General features: G+C 45.0%; 2 protein-coding genes and 1 long non-coding RNA gene across 4 annotated transcripts in view; 1 reads left to right on the forward strand and 2 right to left on the reverse strand.

Moving 5' to 3' along the window:
• Positions 1–8,803: 8,803 nt before the first annotated feature.
• Positions 8,804–10,571, reverse strand: Ubb (ubiquitin B). Of its 2 annotated transcripts, none has more exons than XM_085829937.1 (2): positions 10,425–10,571; positions 8,804–9,871 (listed from the first exon to the last, which is right to left on the reverse strand). In XM_085829937.1, the coding sequence occupies exon 2, from the start codon at positions 9,863–9,865 to the stop codon at positions 8,948–8,950; it is 918 nt and encodes a 305-aa protein (XP_085686063.1). In that variant the 5' UTR covers positions 9,866–9,871; positions 10,425–10,571; the 3' UTR covers positions 8,804–8,947. The 2 variants fall into 2 exon arrangements, with proteins under 2 accessions (XP_085686063.1, XP_085686064.1); XM_085829938.1 differs by lacking the exon at positions 10,425–10,571 and adding an exon at positions 10,163–10,267.
• Positions 10,572–10,756: 185 nt separating this feature from the next.
• Positions 10,757–16,352, forward strand: LOC147001493 (uncharacterized). Its single transcript, XR_015045052.1, has 3 exons — positions 10,757–11,613; positions 11,836–11,964; positions 16,097–16,352. It is a non-coding gene; the product is annotated as an uncharacterized LOC147001493 (long non-coding RNA).
• Positions 12,001–20,187, reverse strand: part of Pigl (phosphatidylinositol glycan anchor biosynthesis class L) — a 93,258-nt gene continuing 85,071 nt past the window's right edge. The window contains exons 7-8 of the mRNA XM_085829939.1: positions 15,114–15,183; positions 12,001–12,089 (exon numbers count right to left, since the gene is read on the reverse strand). Of these exons, the coding sequence (XP_085686065.1) occupies positions 15,124–15,183 (60 nt within the window). The 3' untranslated portion in view covers positions 12,001–12,089; positions 15,114–15,123. The remainder of the gene's footprint in view (positions 12,090–15,113; positions 15,184–20,187) is intronic.

The raw sequence follows: 20,187 nt of genomic DNA on the forward strand, positions 1-20,187 counted from the left end.
CAGAACCCAGTGGTCTGGTTAGTTTCCACAGACTAGGTGAGAGCTGCTAAACTTTTGACTTGCAACCAGGCTTTGCCTGAGAGGGATTCCCCGCCCCCCCCCCCCAAGCAAGGTCTCTCTATGTAGTTCTAGTTGTCCTCGAGTTTCCTATGTAAACCAAACTGGCCTCAAACTCACAGAGAGTCTCCTGATTCTGCCTCCTGTGCTAACGTCAAACGCCTGGCTGCCTGAGAAACTTTTATGTGGCCCTAGGTATTTAGATATATGAAATAAGTTTATAAATAAAACCCTTGCCAGGGCTGGTGAGATGGCACAGCAGGTAAGAGCACCCGACTGCTCTTCCCAAGGTCCTGAGTTCAAATCCCAGCAACCACATGGTGGCTCACAACCATCCGTAATGAGATCTGATTCCCTCTTCTGGTGTGTCTGAAGACAGCTACAGTGTACTTATATATAAAAAATAAATAAATAAATCTTTAAAAAAAAAAAACCTTGCCAATGTAAATCAAAGAATTTTAAATAATTCAGCTACCTATCTAATTGTATACCATTTTTAAATAATTAACTAACTAATTAATTTTTTTTTTCCGAGACAGGATTTCTTAGTGTAACCAGCCCTGGCTGTCCTGGACTTACTTTGTAGACAAGTCTGGCCTCAAACTCACAGAGATCCACCTGCCTCTGCTCTCTAGGTGCTGGAATTAAAGGCTTGAGCCACCATACCTGGCTTGTACACCACTTATTAGAGATAAGAGCTAATCACATACCAAGATGGAGGTGCCTGCTTATTTCTGCATAAAGAACTAAACCTTAGAGGGCTGGCAAGATGGCTCAGCAGGTACGAGCAATGCCTGCTCTTCCCAAGGTCCTGAGTTCAAATCCCAGCAACCGCATGATGACTCACAACCACCCATAATGAGATGTCATGCCCTCTTCTGGTGCGTCTAAAGACAGCTACAGTGTACCTATGTATAATAATAAATAAATCTTTGGGCCAGAGCAGGGCTGACCGGAGCGTGTGGACAGGGTTGACTGGAGCAGGCAGAGGTCCTGATCCCCATGAAGGCTCACAACTATCTGTACAGCTACAGTGTACTCACATACATAAAATAAATAAATCTTAAAAAAAAACAACAACAACTAAACCTAAGCTGGATTTTCGATGCTGCAGGATGTGGAGCATTTTCATTTATTCAGAGGTGATTGATATTTTGATATTGTATGATTGTCAAAGCTAAGAACATGGCTTCCTATAAATATAGAGTACAAGATGATAAGAAGATGTTTTAAGGCCATTTCAAAAATGGTTGGAAATTCTAATTACAAGTCAAAATTCATTTGATGATTTTAAGATGAAACATATAGTCAGCAGAGACCAGGAATGGGGGTGAGTTGCTGAGTGCTTGCTGACACCTTCAAAACAATGAGGGTGGTGCAGCTCAATTGCTAAAGTTTTTGCCTAGCATTCATGAAACCCTGTGTTCAGTCCCCAGCATAGTATAAAACCAGATATGATGAGACATACATCATTTCAGATACTCCAAACAGGAAGTAGGAAGACAGAAAATTCAAAGCCTACCTGGACTACAGAGTAATTTCTAGTCCAGCCTGGGTAGTTTAGTAAAACTATTAAAAAACAAAACTTGCCAAAGGCCTAGACCTTCACTCCTCATTTCTGTATTGGTCAGAGTCCTCTAAAGAAACAGAACTGATAGAGTGAATATATACATATATACACTGCATAAGCCAAGAATTCTGAGGTGACTCATTTCTTGAGGCTGGCTGTCTCTCTCAGCAGTCCCGATTTGATAGTGTTGGAGGCCTGAAGAATGACTGGAGAGAAACTGGTTTTCTGCCTGTGTTGGAATCTTTTTTTTTTTTTTTTTTTTTTTTTTTTTTTTGGTTTTTCGAGACAGGGTTTCTCTGTATAGCCCTGGCTGTCCTGGAACTCACTTTGTAGACCAGGCTGGCCTCGAACTCAGAAATCCGCCTGCCACTGCCTCCCGAGTGCTGGGATTAAAGGCGTGCGCCACCACGCCCGGCTCTGTGTTGGAATCCTAAATAAATTGTTTCTAATATTGGCAAAGGAATGCCTCACCTAAGTGTAGATGAACTTGCCAGCAAGAATGAGTGTCAGCAGGCAAAAAATTCGGTTTCCAGTGTCCTTCTTCCAAGTCTGTGCTGCAGACAGAAGGTACCCCCCTCACTTAGGATTGGCCTTCCTACTTCAAATAATCAGATCAAGAAAATTCACTCACAGGAGTGCCCAGTGGCTTGTGGTTTAGTTGATTCCAGATGCAGTTGACGACTATGATTAGCCATCGCAAGTCCACCCCTTGTCAACCGGCCTCCACCATCTGTCTGTCTTCTTCACGGGCCATTGAGGAGCGTTAAAGGGAGATGTGTTGGGAACCACCACCCCCGTGTCTTTGATGGTGGGCACTAATTTCTCAAATTCCTCCTGGGATGCAATGTTGTCTCTGGCTTCCGTTTGGTCTTTTTGACTACTGTGTCACTACACTGTCAGGGAACCAACGTGGTGGAGATTTTACCAACTTCTAAGTTTATCTGTCCAGATTATGCATTCTGAAACTGGGGCAATAACCACAGGAGTTCAAGGACCCACTGGATTTACTGTCAGACTTCAGGCAAAACTCTATTAATTACCTGCCTTTCATAAGCCCTGATTTTAACCCGAGGGCTATGAAGTTTCTTGGGGTCTCCTGGAATAGTATTAATTCAGAACTAACGTCCAGTAGGCCCCAGGAAGTCTAATTGTTTTCTTTTCTTCAATGTACATTTGCCCTTGTAAAATGTGTGCTCCTCTAGGGAAGGATGGAAAAGGTAAAACTCTTAGGTGTTTTAACAAGGTCTTTCTTTAAAGACACCTGGCCTTTTCTTTGTTCAGGGACTTCTGGGTCTGTGAACTGACTCAAATCTGGAAACTGGTTGATGATGGGCTGGGATTTCCTACTGTATGATCCAATTATTTCATTTATTCCAAGGTTTTTCTGTTATATCAACTAGACACAAACTTAGTAGGCTTGGGACTAGAGATGGCTCAGCAGTTAGAGCACCAACTGCTCTTGTTGCAGAGGACCTAGGTTCAGTTCCTAGTACTCACATGGTAGCTCACAGCTGCCTGCATCTCCAGTTCCAGAGGATCCAATGGCTTCTGGCTTCTATACACAGTAGGCATGCAAGTGGTACACATGCATCTATGCAGGGAAAACCTTCACGTATGGGAAATAAAATAGATTTTCAAATATTTTTAGGGCTGGAGAGATGGCTCAGCAGTTAAGAGGACTGTTCCCAAGTTCAGGTCCCAGCAACCACATAGTGACTCACAACCATCTGTAATGGGATCCGATGCCCTCTTCTGGTGTGTGTGAAAACAGCTACAGTGTACTCATATAAATAAAATAAATAAATCTAAAAAAAATATTTTTTTTTAATGTCTGGACATGGTGGGGTATGCCTTTAATTCCAGTACTCAGGCAGAGGCAGAGGCAGAGGCAGAGGCAGAGGCAGAGGCAGAGGCAGAGGCAGAGGCAGAGGCAGAGGCAGAGGCAGAGGCAGAGGCAGAGGCAGAGGCAGAGGCAGAGGCAGAGGCAGAGGCAGAGGCAGAGGCAGAGGCAGAGGCAAAGATTTGAGTTTGAGACCAGCCTGGTCTATATAGCTAGTTTCAGGACAGCCTCTGCCTTAAAAAAAAAAAATTAACCATCACCAGCAACAAAAATATTTTGAGACAGTGTCTCAGCCAGCAGATTTTAAGGGGAAGGAAGGAGGTAGGGAACCAAGGGAGTCAATCACTCTGCTGCTCCGTCTTGGCTCTCTTATAAGGTAGTCGACCACACTTTAAAATGTATTTTCTTGCCTGGTCTACAGAGTGAGATCCAGGACAGCCAAGGCTACAACAGAGAAACCCTGTCTTGAAAAACAAACAAACAAAACAAGACTTCCTTTTTTCTTTTGTTTAATTTGTCATCATCATCATTTTTTTTTTTCTGGTTTTTCGAGACAGGGTTTCTCTGTGTAGCCCTGGCTGTCCTGGAACTCACTTTGTAAACCAGGCTGGCCTCGAACTCAGAAATCCACCTGCCTCTGCCTCCCGAGTGCTGGGATTAAAGGCGCCACCACGCCCGGCATCATCACCATTTTTGTATGTATGTGCATGAACCCACACAAATGATGGGGCGGGGGCATAGCATGTGCATGCCAGGGCACCTGTGTAGAGGTCAGATTATAACTCTGTTGAGTCAGTTCTCTTCAACCCTTATGTGGGTACCTGGGATCAAAAGCACCTTTATCGGCTAAGCCATCTATCTGGTGTCCCTGTTATTTTTGAAGTTGTTCTTTTTCATCCACCCTTGTGAGGCCTGTGACGGCTGTCACTTTCTTGTTATCATTCCTTGCACTCTTTCCTCATTTTGTGGATGTTTGGGATCAAGCACTTGCAACAATTTATGTTAGAGTCTGATGGTATTTACCTTATAATCCCCCGGGGCCATCTGGGTAGGCAGGGGGTTAACTCAGAACAAACCAATCATTTGCTGTCCCTGTGTGCTAAGCTAGTAATAGCATGCGTTCTTAGATCTTGAGTGCATGAAATCAATCTTTCAGGCAAGTAGCCACTTAGAGCAATTCAACACTTTACTGGAAACTCAAAAATGTCCTCACCCTGAGGCCTTGTGGGTTTGCAGCAATAAGAAAAAACAGCTGTGCATCAACTCCATGGCATTAGCCAAGGCCCAGAGAGGCAAAGCAGGTGAGGTGTGCCCCTGTCCTGGCCTCTTCAGACTTTTCAGGCATGAATGTTGTTCCTCAGAGAGTCTCTCTCCCTCCCTCTCTGCCCCCTTTCTCCCCTCTCCCACTCTCCCTCTCCTTTCCTTTGGGGCTGAAGAGTTGACTCAATAGTTAAGAACATTTACTGCTCTTATAGAAGACCTGGGTTCCATTTTCAGCACCTACCTCAGGTGACTCAGAGCTGCAACTCCAGTTCCAGGCATACCTGATGCCCTCTATCCTCTGGACACACACACACACACACACACACACAGAGGGCACATTAAACTCATGCAGGTACACACACATACATATAAATAGAAAAATCTTTACAACTCGTATTATTGTCTCTGTGTGTGACACACGTGTACATGGGAGTGCAAGACCACTCACACATGCTTGCCACGTGTACAAGGAGAGGTTAGAGGATAACTTCAGAAATCATCTCTTTCCTTCAATCATAGATTCCAGGATTGAAGGGTCTCAGGATTGTATAGCAAGCACTTTGACAGCTAAGTTTTTACTAGCTAAGCCAACTGGTTTTTTGCTTGGTTTGTTGTTATTATTGGTTTTTTATTTATTTATTTTTTTGAAACAGTCTCAGTACCTCAGGTTGGCCTTAAACTCTATGCAGCTGAGAGCTGAGGATGACTTCAAACAACATTTTTATTTATTTATTTTTGAGATAGGGTCTCTCTATGTAGTTCTAGCTGTCCTGGAACGCACTCTGTAGACCAGGCTAGCCTAAACCCCAGTGATCCAAGTGCTTCCGCCTATTGAGCGCTTAGGGCTAAAGTTCACTACCCTGCTCAGCAAACACAGCTTGATGTCACACTCCTATCTCTGCCTCTCCCTCCAAATCGATAAGATCATAGGCAAGTAGCACTAGTTTATTCAGTACTTGAGGCTGAACTCAGCGCCTTGTGCATGTCAGCATTCTACCAAGTGAGCGAAAGCCTCAACCCACACCACCCCTTATTTTTAATTTGGAGATTGTCACACTAAAGTTCTCAAGACTGACCTTGAACTCAGGAAGGCTTTGAACTTCAAATTCTCCTACCTCACTCTCCCAAATAAATAGGATTATAAGTCCCCCAGGCCTGGCTTTAAAAACAAAACAAAAAACAAAAAAAACTGTCTTGTGATTTTTGAGACAGCGTCCTGGCTGTTGTATCTGCCTGCCTTTGCCTCTTGAAAGCTGGAATCAAGGCCATTATGTCCAGGCTCTTTTAAAGTTTTTTTTTTGTTTGTTTGTTTTTTTTTTTTTTTGGTTTTTTTTTTTTTTTTGGTTTTTTGAGACAGGGTTTCTCTGATAGCCCTGGCTGTCCTGGAACTCACTTTGTAGACCAGGCTGGCCTCGAACTCAGAAATCCACCTGCCTCTGCCTCCCGAGTGCTGGGATCAAAGGCGTGCGCCACCACGCCCGGCTTTAAAGTTTTTTTTTAATTTGTTTTTTCGAGACAGGGCTTCTCTGCATAGCCCTGGCTGTCTCAAAAACCAAACCCACTTTTTCTCCTCAAAAACCAAAACAACTATGAAGTCCTGAACCATGGTGTGGTGTCATACTTTGCTACACAGAACATTTGAGATCAACCTGGCCTCAAGTAATTAAAAAGGCTGGGGATAGCTCAAGTAGTATTGTGCTTGACTTGCATACATGAACTGTTTGATCCTCAGCAAAACACAATACATACACACACACACAGACAGAGGGAGGGGAGACAACCCCGTTATTGAATTCTTTAGAGGGGAAACATGAGGCTATGATTGAGGGTACCAGCTTGTTCTGTGAACTCTACAATTTCAAGGTAGATGTGTCATTTAAGTTGTTCTCCATATTAACCATGACTCAAGGGCCAATGAAGGGAACTGATGGCAGTTTTTCTCCTCCCCCTGCTCACCTTTTTTCCGTAGACAAGGTCTCTATGAAGTCCTGGCCGTCTTAGGCCTCACTTTGTAGATCAGGTTGGCTTCAAACTCACAAAGATAACACCTGCCTTTGCCTTCCAAATACTGGGATTAAAGGCATGTGCTACTACTATGACATGTTTGAATTTTAGAGACAAGGTCTCACTATGGATCTCTGGCTAGCCCAAAGTTTATTTGACTGGGCTAGCCTCAGAGAGAGCTCTACTGCCTGTGCTTCTGTGCTAGGATTAAAGGCATGCACCAAGATGAGCCCATGTATTCTTTAGCATCTAGTCTAAGGCTGGAACCAACATTGTTTCTAGCAGTTAGAGAACCCCAAAGAGCCATGGCTCCCAGGCTTTTAAATTGTTTATTCATACGTGTATTTTTATTAGACGATACATGTGGGTCCTAGCTACAAAATGGCCCAGCCTAACCTGGAGCAATATTGCCTCAGCCTTCAGGGTGCTGGGGGTTACAGGTATGTACCACCATGCCCAGCTTCAAGAAATCTTATCAACTCTGATCTCTCCACATTAATCTCATAGCAAGTCCTAGACACATTTCCCCACAAAGCTGTACAGGTATTTCTTCCAAAATCAAGGTGGCACAGGTCTTTAATATCACTCAGGAAGCAGATGCAGTTCATAGGGCAACCTGGTAACTAACCACAGGACAGCTAGGATTACAGACTATCTCAAAAAAAAAAAAAAAAAAAAAAAAAATCCTAGGCAAAATGGCACACAATTCTAACATTTGGGAAGTAGGAGCAAGTGGGTATCTTTGAGTTTCATTCAGGCTAGCCTGCACAATGTGGTGTACCACACCAGCCAGGGATAGATTCCTTCAACAAAATACATCAAACCACTTGCAGTGGCAGTTTATGCAAAGAGGCAGAGGTAGGGTTAGAAACTCAAAGCAACTAGTCTGGGCTGAATTAAAAGGGGCAAAATTCGGAGCAAAATTAAAGGGGGTGTAGGATCCAATAGAGGGCTGGTGAGATAGCACAGATTACACTGCTTGCCTTAAAACTACACTTGGGTTTGATCCCCAGAATGCATATTACACTCAGTAAATGAGAACATAGAAGTCTCCCATCCACCTTTAAATTTCAAGTTGGTTTACTGCTAAAATGCATACTCATAGAACATTTAACAATTGAGATTGTAATCTCATTTCCATCTCTCCTGGAGACTGCCTTGGAATTCAATGTAGACTAGGAAGTCCTGCTCCTGCTTCCCCAGTGCTGACACTAAGAGCCTGTTTTTTTAGTGCAGTCCTGGGATTGAATGCTGGAATTTCTTTTACTCTACAAACCTGCATCTCCAGCTGAAAAAGTACTAGCTACAAAAGCATTTTAAAAATCTTAGAACATTAACTACAACTGAGTAATCTGGCAAGTTCCAGTTCTTGGTGAACCTCTAGGTCTTTTAAATCACATTTCAAAATGATAGCCAAAGCTGGGAAATCATGTGTCTCAGTTGTAGACCAGAGGCACATAGGGTCCATACTGCTGAAAATTTTGGGGATTGAAGGGACACAAACCTTCCAATGACAGGTGTTCACTGTAATGGCTTTTAGTTTTCTTTTCTATTACTTACCATTCCTCCAAGTAGGTGGTTTTCTTCCTAAAGAATCATCACAACCAGCATTAAGAAATCCAACCTGCTGGTATCTTACCCAAGCAATATAGATATGCAAATCAGTGTGACCTAGAGACCCCAAACCACCAATTTAAAAAAGTACTTAAGCCGGGCGGTGGTGGCGCACGCCTTTAATCCCAGCACTTGGGAGGCAGAGGCAGGCGGATTTCTGAGTTCGAGGCCAGCCTGGTCTACAAAGTGAGTTCCAGGACAGCCAGGGCTATACAGAGAAACCCTGTCTCGAAAAACCAAAAAAAAAAAAAGTACTTAAATAGCCCCACCCCCCTTCTGTGGCAAACAGACATTAAGGCTTTGCCATTAACTAAACAAAATTGCTCTCTCATACAAGTATAAGCTGTAAATGATAGTCAAGACCAATTTTAAGTTAAATCATGCCAAAACAATCAGTTAAGAGCCCCCCCACCACCCAAGCCACCACAGAATTTCACAAGTGACACCATATATGCTTACCATGCAACAAAACCTTTATTAACATTTTTAACAGAGGTTCAGCTATTATTGAAACTTGTAATTTCTAAACTTAAATTGGGGCAAATGGCTAGAGTGCAGAGTAATGCCATCACTGCCCACTGGGAATGCAGACCGAATAATTAATAGCCACCCCTCAGACGGAGGACCAGGTGCAGGGTCGACTCTTTCTGGATGTTGTAATCAGAGAGAGTGCGGCCATCTTCTAGCTGCTTGCCGGCAAAGATCAGCCTCTGCTGGTCAGGGGGGATGCCCTCTTTATCCTGGATCTTGGCCTTCACATTCTCGATGGTGTCACTGGGCTCCACCTCCAGGGTGATGGTCTTGCCGGTCAGGGTCTTCACAAAGATCTGCATACCACCCCTCAGACGGAGGACCAGGTGCAGGGTTGACTCCTTCTGGATGTTGTAATCAGAGAGGGTGCGGCCATCTTCCAGCTGCTTGCCGGCAAAGATCAGCCTCTGCTGGTCAGGGGGGATGCCCTCTTTATCCTGGATCTTGGCCTTCACATTCTCGATGGTGTCACTGGGCTCCACCTCTAGGGTGATGGTCTTGCCGGTCAGGGTCTTCACGAAGATCTGCATGCCACCCCTCAGACGGAGGACCAGGTGCAGGGTTGACTCCTTCTGGATGTTGTAATCAGAGAGGGTGCGGCCATCTTCCAGCTGCTTGCCGGCAAAGATCAGCCTCTGCTGGTCAGGGGGGATGCCCTCTTTATCCTGGATTTTGGCCTTCACATTCTCGATGGTGTCACTGGGCTCCACCTCCAGGGTGATGGTCTTGCCGGTCAGGGTCTTCACAAAGATCTGCATGCCACCCCTCAGACGGAGGACCAGGTGCAGGGTTGACTCCTTCTGGATGTTGTAATCAGAGAGGGTGCGGCCATCTTCCAGCTGCTTGCCGGCAAAGATCAGCCTCTGTTGGTCAGGGGGGATGCCCTCTTTATCCTGGATCTTGGCCTTCACGTTTTCGATGGTGTCACTGGGCTCCACCTCTAGGGTGATGGTCTTGCCGGTCAGGGTCTTCACGAAGATCTGCATTTTGACCTTGAATTTAAAAGGTAAAAATTTAAAAACCTACTAAAATCTTCGATTCCCTACAAAATACCTCTACTGAAAACTCCTCCCCCCCTTTTGTCACAACATAAAATCTGTTTTGTCATGGTTTCAAACTGCTAAAGCTTTCCAAAACACTAAACTGGCATTTGGAACATTCATCAACTGCGGGGCATCCAAGTTCGCTAACAATAGACATGATAAAATTGAAAATAAAAAATATCCAAACCAGAAGCCATCGATAAAAATTCAAGTAATAAACAATGCCCGAGTGAGAAGTACCTCTTTTCTGCCTCCCCCCACTGAAATAACCACGATGGACTCTCCATCGGTTAAGCGTCCGTTAAGCTCCCTGGCGCGCGCGCCAGGGCCGCCCCCGCTCCGCGCACGCGACCAAGGCCCACTCTTCCCGGAAGGCCCGTTGCCGCGTCACGTCACCTCGCTCCCCTCCCCCACTCCAAGAAAAAAAAAAAAAGGCCCGCTTAGCACCACCTAAGCCCCCCTCTCTAAATCCTTCCATGATTCAAACGCCGCAGACAAATACCTGTTAACAAATGTGATGAAAGCACAAACCGCCCAGCGCGTCGAAACACCCTCACAGAAAGACCGCCGAACCGGACAAAGCCTCTCGTCACTGAGCTCAGTGGCCGCGCGAGCCGCTATTTATGCAGCGTCTGTTGCGTGACACATCACTCCTACGTAGCTGTCGTCTTCCTGCGCCACCGAAAGTAGTTCCGCGGGCCCCCACCTCCCCCAGACCAATTAGGCGTTTTGCCGAGCTCCCGATTCTTCAGAACCAAAGAAAAGAGTACTACCAAACGAGAGCCACTGTATTCCCGGCGACTCGTCTCCTCTCGTTCAAAAAAATTGAAAAAATCATCACGCGGATGAATCCAAGTTAAAGGGCCCTCCCTCGAAAGCTCTGGAAGCCTCCTTGCGGCGCCAGTGCTGATTGGTGAGGAGTCAAAGATGAGGCCAACGCTGATTGGTGGAGGTCGCGGGCGGCTCGATTGTTGCTGGGCTCGGTTCTCGGGCAGTTTAACGTCGACGTTGCTAAGTAACCGAGTGCGCATGTGCGGGCGCTCGCCTTAGCGAAATACTGATGTTTCCTGCTTGGGGTGGGGGAGGGGCGTCTTCTCTTCCCGCGTCCCGAGCCCCGCGTCCCGAGTTCCCCGTGGTTCTTTCGCACCCCTCGCTCGGCGGCTTTACGCCACAGGGTGGATTGCGACCTCACCCTGCTCCCCATGGCTGGACGCTAGCTTCGCCCAGGCCCCCTCCAGTGTGAACATTGATGCTTCCGTAGCCAGTGTTTTTAGTTATTTTGTGGCTTAGCCGCCCACGGGCCTAGATGTGGGTGGGAGTGGGGTGGCTGCCGGGCTGGAAGCTGAGGTATTTAGCTAGAAACCCAGCCCAGAGCCCGCCCGGACTTGCAGATTCTCTCCCTCCCCAGCAATCTACAAAGGAAGGAAAGAGGAGAAATGCCTTTTAGACTCAGTACCCAGGGTTCACCCACCTCTCCCATTGGGGTGTCTATTGTGCAAAGGAAGGGAAGGGGCCCGTTAATCCTAGAACCTCAACCTCAGGACTAGGTTCTGAGGTTTTGGGTGTGGTTGCTTTTCCCTCATCGAGATCAACAAGGAAGGAGCAGAACTGATCGGATTGCTTTGTCATGCGGAGTCACGAGGATGGCCATGTAAACAGCTTTGTTTGCACAGGCTACCATCTTCCGTACAGTAAGAAGTCTAGCAACGCTAACAGATTAAACTTCACTCTGTAAAGGTTTACGAGTTATTACCATATTACTGAAGGAAACCTTAGGAACATATCTGATTTGCCTAGCATGAATCAAAAGCTCCAGTTTGATTCCCCAGCCCAAAGTCTGCTTTCTAGAATAAAGAGCAGGTAGGATTTTATTTGAAGTGAATTGAAATTCATAAAATGTCTCTTTTGCATAGTATTTTATTTTTATTAGGAAGCATGAGTCGGACCTTGTTTCAACAGCAGAGTATGTCTGAGTCAGACATTTTGAGGCACAGATTCAGCCAGAGTGCAGATCTTATGATCGATGCGATGACTTCACTGGGGTAAGTTCCAGCAATTGCCAGACAGGTTACTGCTTCCTAGTTTGGTTTGTTTTGTTTTCAAAGTAGATCGTTTGGTGACTTCAACCCAGTAATAATATTTCAAAAGAATGGCATCTGGACTCCTCCTGCAGTGGTCAAGATAGATTTTTTTTTTTTCCATAGCATAGTTTTTGTTGCTTGTGCTGTGTTCACCCCCAGCCCCACCCCTTGGAGACTGGCCATCACTATGTAGCCCTGGTTGGCCTGGGACGACTATGTAAATCAAGAGCTCACAAGAGATTCTCTTGGTTCTGTCTTCCTAGTGTTGGAATTAAAGACATGGACCATTGTGCACAGCGTGATGTAAACAGATTTTTTAAAAAAGTATTTTATGTCTGAGTGTTTTTCTTGTATGTATGTCTATATAGTACTTGTGTATCTGGTACCTGAGGTGCTCAGGAGGGTATCAGATACCCTAGAACTATACAGACTGTGCTGAGAACTTGTGTGGCTGCTTGGGAATCGAGCAGCTAGTGCTCTTAACTGCTCCAGCCCTCTATAAACAGATTAAAAAAAAAAAAGACAGTATAAATTTTGAGATTAGAAGTTTATTGAGTTAGCTCAACAATGTTTCTCCAATGAAAAAGGAACTGTTTTCCATTTTTGTTCACAATAGAAAAAAAAAAAAGATTGTGTCATCTTTAGGCCCTAAAACACATGAATACACCTGTGTGTGTGTGTGTGTATTGCTCTGTGGACCAGGCTGGCCTCCCATCTCAGAGATCCCCCTGCCTCTGCCTCCTGCCTCCTGAGTGCGGAAACTAAATGCATGTGAGAAATATGTATTGACTGGACAGTAGTGACACAGTGACACATGCCTTTAATCCAGAACTAGGGAGGCAGAGGCAGGGGATCTCTGAGCTTCAGACAGGAGCTCGAGGATAGCCAGGAATACATCCTGCCTCAAACACAAAAATAAGGAAGAAAGAAAGGAAAAGGAAAAGACTTATTTATTGAAATAGGGTCTCATGTAGATCAGGCTGGCCTTGAACTCAATTATGTAGCCCAGGATGACCTCACACTCATGATCTTCCTGCCTCTGCCTCCTAAGTGCTGGAATTGCAGGTGTGTACCACCATAACTGTATTGGTAGGAAAGAGACACTTGTATTCTGAGACACGTGTGAACTTCCATTAGGGCTATCAGGCCTCTCATACAGTAGACCCCAAGGAATTAGAATTTACTGAGGAATCTCACACTAAGAGAAGAAAAAGGCTTAAAAGCCTGGATCTTGCCTTACAGGAATTTCTCTCTCAGGTTGAGATTTCCCCTGGGTCTGACAACTTGTCAGACCACCTTGAAGGAGAAACTGGAGTCCTGACAGTGATGACTGTGGAGACCACACTTCCATCACAACTGCTTAGTTATGCATATAACCAACTGCCTTATACTTAAAATATTTTCTCATTTTTTAAAGATTTATTTATTATTATACATAAATTCACTGTAGCTGACTTCAGACACTCCAGAAGAAGGCGTCAGATCTCATTATGGGTGGTTGTGAGCCACCATGTGGTTGCTGGGATTTGAACTCAGGACCTTTGGAAGAGCAGTCAGTGCCCTTACCTGCTGAGCCATCTCACCAGCCCATTTTCTCATTTTTAATTATGTGTCTATGTGTGCATACATGCATGTAGACACAGGTGTCTGCAGTGGCCAGAAGAGGGTGTTGGATCCCCCTGAAGCTGTAGTTACCCTGGAACTGTAGTTACCCCTGTCTGGAACTGTAGTTACCCCTAAACCTGTAGTTACAGGTAAGGTTATGAGCAGCTGCCTGATGAGGGCGCTGGGAACCAAACTCAGGTTCACTGCAAGAGTGTCAAATGCTCTTAACTGTTGAGCTGTGTCTACGGCCCCTTTAACTTAAACCTCATGTTGGCTCTTTGAAGATAGACTTGAGGGGAAGGCACTGTATGTCTTTATTTGTTCCTCGTTCCAGGGGCACCACATTGGGTAAATCTCCCTTTTCTCTTTTTCATTATTACTTGTCTGATTGGCCTATTGAAGACCGGTGGCCACGCCTAACTAATGAGGGCTGCCAGGGCCCAGGCTCTGACTGCAACTTTTCAGGTCTGTGGTGATATTTAAAATATAATATTAAGGGGCAAGAGAGATGTCTCAGGAATTGGGCTCTTCTCTTGCAGAGGACTTCAGTTTGGTTCCCTGTACCCCATATCAGGTAGTACCTTCTCTCTGTGTGGGCACCTGTGTGCACTGGTCTATGTAGCTATTTGTTTAACATAGTTAGGAGACAGAGTTTATTGTAAGTCAGAAATTTTAAAGGATGTATAGTATAGTCAGTGACTCATGGCTGTGAATCAATCCCAGCACTTGCAGAGCTGGGCCGGAAGGATTGCTAGAGTTTGAGGGCAGCCTAAACAACATAGTGAATTCTAGGCTACCCTAAAACTACAAAGCATGCCCGCCTCAAAAAATAAACAAAAAAAGAAGGTCTAAAGATGTAACTCAGTTGGTACAGTGCTTGCCTGGTAGGCCCCTAAGAATCCTCAGCATAGGGGGCTGGTGAGATGGCTCAGTGGGTAAGAGCACCCGACTGTTCTTCCAAAGGTCTGGAGTTCAAATCCCAGCAACCACATGGTGGCTCACAACCATCCGTAACGAGATCTGACTCCCTCTTCTGGAGTGTCTGAAGACAGCTACAGTGTACTTACATATAATCAATAAATAAATCTAAAAAAAAAAAAAAAAAAAAAAAAAGAATCCTCAGCATATAAGCTGTGCTGAGACCATCCTCAGCCACACAGGACAGAGGATCAGAAACTGAAGGTCAGTCTGGCTACCTAGTGAGTCTAAGGGCGACTGGGACGCATTAGAGTGTCTCAAACATTCTAAAAGGTAAAAAGTGTTTATAGTGAGTACGCAAATGAGCATAGAACAAATTTCTATAATATCGGGGGGGGGGGGTTGTTTGTTTTTGTTTTAGTTTTGAGGTCTCACGCTATAGCCCTGGCTAGCCTAGAACTCAATATGTAGACCATCCTGGCCTTGACCTCATAGAGATTCATCTTCCACCACCAAGGCCCAAGAATGTTAGGAGCTCTTGCTTCTTTCACAGAGAACTAGAATTCAATTCAGTTCCTAACACTTACACGGGGTGGCTCATACCACAGTTCTGGGGAATCTGTCGCCTTCTTCCAGCTTCTGCAAGCACCCGCACACCTGTGTAGACAACCACATAAAATTCTAAGGTAGACCCTTTTTCTTTCAGTTGTGGTAAGATACAGTATACATAAAAATGAACATTCCAAGCATACTGTTTTCACGCAGTAGTCTCACGCCGTTGTCTAGGCAGGCACACAGACCTGAGCTCACAGTCTTGCCTCAGCCTCCCTTACTGGGATTACAGGAGTTCAACTTCATGCCTCCTTTTTTCCTTCCTTTTTATTTTTTGAAAAATTTTAAAATTACATTTATCTGTGTGTGTGTGAAGTGGAAACATGAGGGTTCTTTGGAAAGTCAGTTGGATGGTGTTTTGCTGGGGTAAACACATAAAGGAGTGTTTTCCTGAAGTGGACACAGGTGAAATACTAAGGCAGACTCGTGAAGACATGTTTAGCTGAAGCAGACACAGGTGAAAGGATGTTCTGCTAAAGCAAGCACGTGAAAGGACACCTGATGAAGGATTCTTTGCTAACAACACCCATGTATTGGTCTGCCTTACATTATAGTTGAGCTGTATTTATCGGGATTCCATAGAGAGAAAACACACCAAAAAACTTCTGATGGTGTGCTGCAGTTTCGGGCTGATTTGGCAGAGTGATATCAGCTGAGACAGGTAGACATACTAAGACAAGACACTTGCTGAGGCAAGACCCACAGAGGCCATGTAATGTTTGGAGGATATAAATAAGATTGGGCAGACAGTGATGGAGGCTGAGCTAGGCTTGCTTATAGAGCTAGCTGTGCAACACTTGTGGGTCTTCTGCTGATCTTTGCTTCCCTGAGAGGCACAGCCGAGAACTTCTCCTGGGGTTCCTCCCTGGTTCCTCCTACTGATTCCAGCCGAGGTTGGGACCTAACTGTCTCTGATAGGTAGTGCCACTTTCTGATTCATGCTTGCTATCCTGATTAGCAAACTGGACTGCTGATATATTCTTGAAGTGTTTTCGAGTGGATCGAGCTGCCGCTGCTAACCTGTGAACTGAACTGCCAACTTCCAGACAACACAAACAGGAGTTGCTCCAAAGAACCTTTCTAAACAGGTCCACTTCCGTGCCCCCCACCCCCGACCCCCGTATCTTTTCTTTTCTACTACCTCTGGTGGGTGATGGGATACAAGAGAGGTTAAAATGTTTAAAACCCATCATTAAAAATAGGTTTAAAAAAATTAAAGTTACCTGTATGTGCCACAAAGGGGGCTGCTTGGGGGAGTTGCTCAATTCTTCCCTTCTATGTGGGTCCCAGAAATAAAGCTCAGACCAAGCTTGGAGTCAAGCACATTCACCCACTGAGCCGTCTGGCGGGGACTTTTCTTTTAGACATTTGAGATGTAAATCTATTTTATTAAATATGTTCAAACCATTGTATAATCATCCCCAGTATCTGGTTTCTGAACTTTTCATCTTAAACACTGAAACTGTCTGCAGAACCACCAACTACCCCTTCCCATGCCCATAACCCTCATACAGCCCTCATACAACCACAAACAACCCTTATACAACCCCTACACAGCCCCTACACAGCTCCCACACAGCCCTCATATAACCCTCACACAACACCCACACAGCCCTCACACAACCCTCACACAACACCCACACAGCCCCCCCACAACCTTCACACAGCCCTCACACAACATCCACACAGCCCCCCCCACAACCTTCACACAGCCCTCACACAACATCCACACAGCCCCCCCCACAACCTTCACACAGCCCTCACACAACATCCACACAGCCCCCCCCACAACCTTCACACAGCCCTCACACAACACCCACACAGCCCCCCCCCACAACCTTCACACAGCCCTCACACAACACCCACACAGCCCTTACACAACACCCACACAGCCCCCACATAGCTTTCCACACAGCCCTCACCTAACATCCAGGAGTACTACTCTACTTTGATCTCTATGCACTTAACTATTTTATTTTTTTATTTTTTTTTATTTTTTTTATTTTTTTGGTTTTTTCGAGACAGGGTTTCTCTGTGTAGCCTTGGCTGTCCTGGAACTCACTCTGTAGACCAGGCTGGCCTCGAACTCAGAAATCCTCCTGCCTCTGCCTCCCGAGTGCTGGGATTAAAGGCGTGCGCCACCACGCCCGGCACACTTAACTATTTTAAAACAAAAATATCACTTTCTATTTCTTGTTTTTAAAGTACATTTTTTGTTTGCTTGCTTGTTTGTTTTGTTTTTTGAGACAAGGTTTCCCTGTGTACCCCTGAATGTCCTGGAACTCTGTCTATGAAGGAAGACTGGCTGTGAACTCAGATCTGCCTGCTTCTGTCTCCAAAATGCTGGGATTAAAGAAGTATGGCAGGATGCCCGGCTGCTGTTTCTATTTCATGGGTGTGGCTGTTTTGTCTGTATGTATGTCTGCACACTATGTGGTATAGAACCAAAGAACAGAAGAGGGCGTTGGCTCCCCTGGGACTGGAGTTACAGTTGGGAGTCACCGTGAGGGCACTGAGAATTGAACCTAGGTCCTCTGGGCCAGCAGCCAGTGCTCTTGAACACTGAGCCATTTCTCCAGCTCCTATCTTCATGAATTGACTTTTATTTATTATTATTACTAGCATTATTTTGATTTTTTTTTTAAAAAAACAGTGTTTCTCTGTATAGCTCAAGCTGTCCTGGAACTCACTTTTTTTTTTTTTTTTGGTTTTTCGAGACAGGGTTTTTCTGTATAGCCCTGGCTGTCCTGGAACTCACTTTGTAGACCAGGCTGGCCTCGAACTCAGAAATCCGCCTGCCTCTGCCTCCCGAGTGCTGGGATCAAAGGCATGCGCCACCATGCCTGGCTTGGAACTCACTTTGTAGGCAAGGCTGGCCTCAAACTCACAGAGATCTGCCTGCTTCTGCCTCCCAAGTGCTGGGATTAAAGGCGTGTGCCACCACGCCCGGCTTAAAAACAATTTATTTTTAATTATGTCTGTGGGTATGTGCATGCATGAGTGTAGGTGCCCAAGAAGTTGAGGAGACATCAGATCCTCAAGTTCAGTCAGTTGTGAGCTGCCCGAAGTATGTGTTGGGAACCCAGCTTTACAACAGCAGTACGGTACCAACTCTTTAGCCCCAAAAGGATTCCCAAACAGAAGCTATCCAAAAGTTCAGCAACCAAATGAAAAGGTAGCATTACTACAGGACAGAGAAATCTGAAACCGAAGGAAGTGATGTCATGGCACAGCCTCAGAAAAGCTAAGTGAAAAGACCAGCGGTGTGACTTCTGTGAGGTATGGAGCAACTGCAGACCTCATCCAGTGCTAGCAGAGCATAAAACAGGCCAGCCAGTTTTAAAACTTCAGTAGTTCCTTAAAAAGAATGGTGCTTGCTAGGCATGATGGCACATGCCTGTAGTCCTAGCATCTGTGACAGGTAGAGGCAGGAGGATTGTTGAATAAGACAACACTGACTACATAAGACTTGGTCACAACACAGTCTTAACCTGTGAACCAGAAATTCCACTTTGGATGTTTGGAGAGAAAGTGATCTATGGAAAGATTTGGGTAAGAATGTTAAAGTGAATACTCGCTTTATCACATTTGCACACATTAGAAACAAAAGTGTTCAGTTAAGAGAATAAATGTAATGGGACTGGGGGCTAGCCTGCCACACACACATGAAGCCCGGAGTTGGGATTCCTAGCACCCATATAAAAGTGGACTCTGGGGTCACACGTCTGTAGCCCCACCCACTGTGGGGCTGCTAGAGAAAGTCATCTCTTTGAGTTCAGTGACCTTCCAGTGTAGGCAGAGTGTGAGCTCCCGTTTCAGTGAGGAGCCCTCGCTCAGAATGAAGGTGGAGAACCATGAAGGAAGACACCCATCATTGAACTCTGACATACACATGCAACACACATACACACAATAAACGGTGATATATTCTTATGTAAATTTTCTCCCCCACTGTTGTGTCAGTCAGGACAGAAACTGACTCAGAAGCCATGAAGGAAGAGCACTGCTTACTGGCTTGCTCAGCCTGCTCTCATAGAGTGAGTCCAGGACCACCTGCCCAGGGATGATGGTGATCAATATTGAATCAAGGAAATGACCTACAGACTTACCCACTAATCTGATGGAGGCATTTTTTTTTTTTCAGTTAAGGTTCCCTCTCTGATGACCCTTGTTTGTGTTGCATTAACAAAAGCCAATCCGCATAGATCATATTGACATCAATAAATTATATATGTATATATGTGTGTGTGTGTGTGTGTATAATATCAATTATTTCCAAAATGTTGAAAGTATTAGATTTAACAATGTACATGCTATTTTTGAAATGACATTCAAAGATAGGCCAAAGTAGTGTGGTAGATCACACCTGTGATTCTAGCACTTGGGAGGTTGAGGCTGGAGAACAGGTACAGGTTTGAAGCCAGCCTTAGCTACTTAGTGAGTCTAGGACTAGACTAGGCTAAAGAATGAAGTCCTGACTCAAACAAGCAGGGCAGCCAAGTAAAGGTGCCTGTCACCAGACAGCTTGTTTGGTGCAAGAAGAGAACTCATGGTGTAGACTGTCTTCTACTCCCCATGCACCTGCACACTTCGCTCTCCTCCTGAATAAAGATTTTTAAAACTGTAATGTGTATCAGGAGACGGAGGAAGGCAGATCACAGTGAGCTAAGATGAACCTGAGCTTCATTCGTGAGTTCCAGGCCAGCCAGGGCTACACGGTTAGACCTTGTCTCTAAATACACAAAACAGGCAAAAGTAAGTCACAGTGAGAAAAAGCCAAAACAAAACAGTGGTCACTTCTGCTTTCTTTTTGGAGATAGTCTAGTGTGCTAGGATATACCACATCTGAATTGGTGCATGCAAATCCATACACTTAAGATACGGGCACAAAGGAAACACCAAAACAAATTATGCATCTAGGAAGTTTCAATTATTGAGAACTTTGTGTTAAAACTTAATGAGGATTTATGAATTAATCAAGCTGTATTTGGGAAAACCCATAATATTTTCATCATTAAAAAGATAATAAATGGCCGGGCGTGGTGGCGC

The sequence above is a fragment of the Mus caroli genome, unplaced genomic scaffold (assembly GCF_978045245.1).
Source record: "Mus caroli unplaced genomic scaffold, Mus_caroli_1 scaffold_13, whole genome shotgun sequence".
NCBI lineage: Eukaryota > Metazoa > Chordata > Mammalia > Rodentia > Muridae > Mus > Mus caroli.

Bases quoted from the DNA above. Each gene is read 5' to 3' on its own strand.
- Ubb (XM_085829937.1), bottom strand. From the start codon at position 9,865: ATGCAGATCTTCGTGAAGACCCTGACCGGCAAGACCATCACCCTAGAG.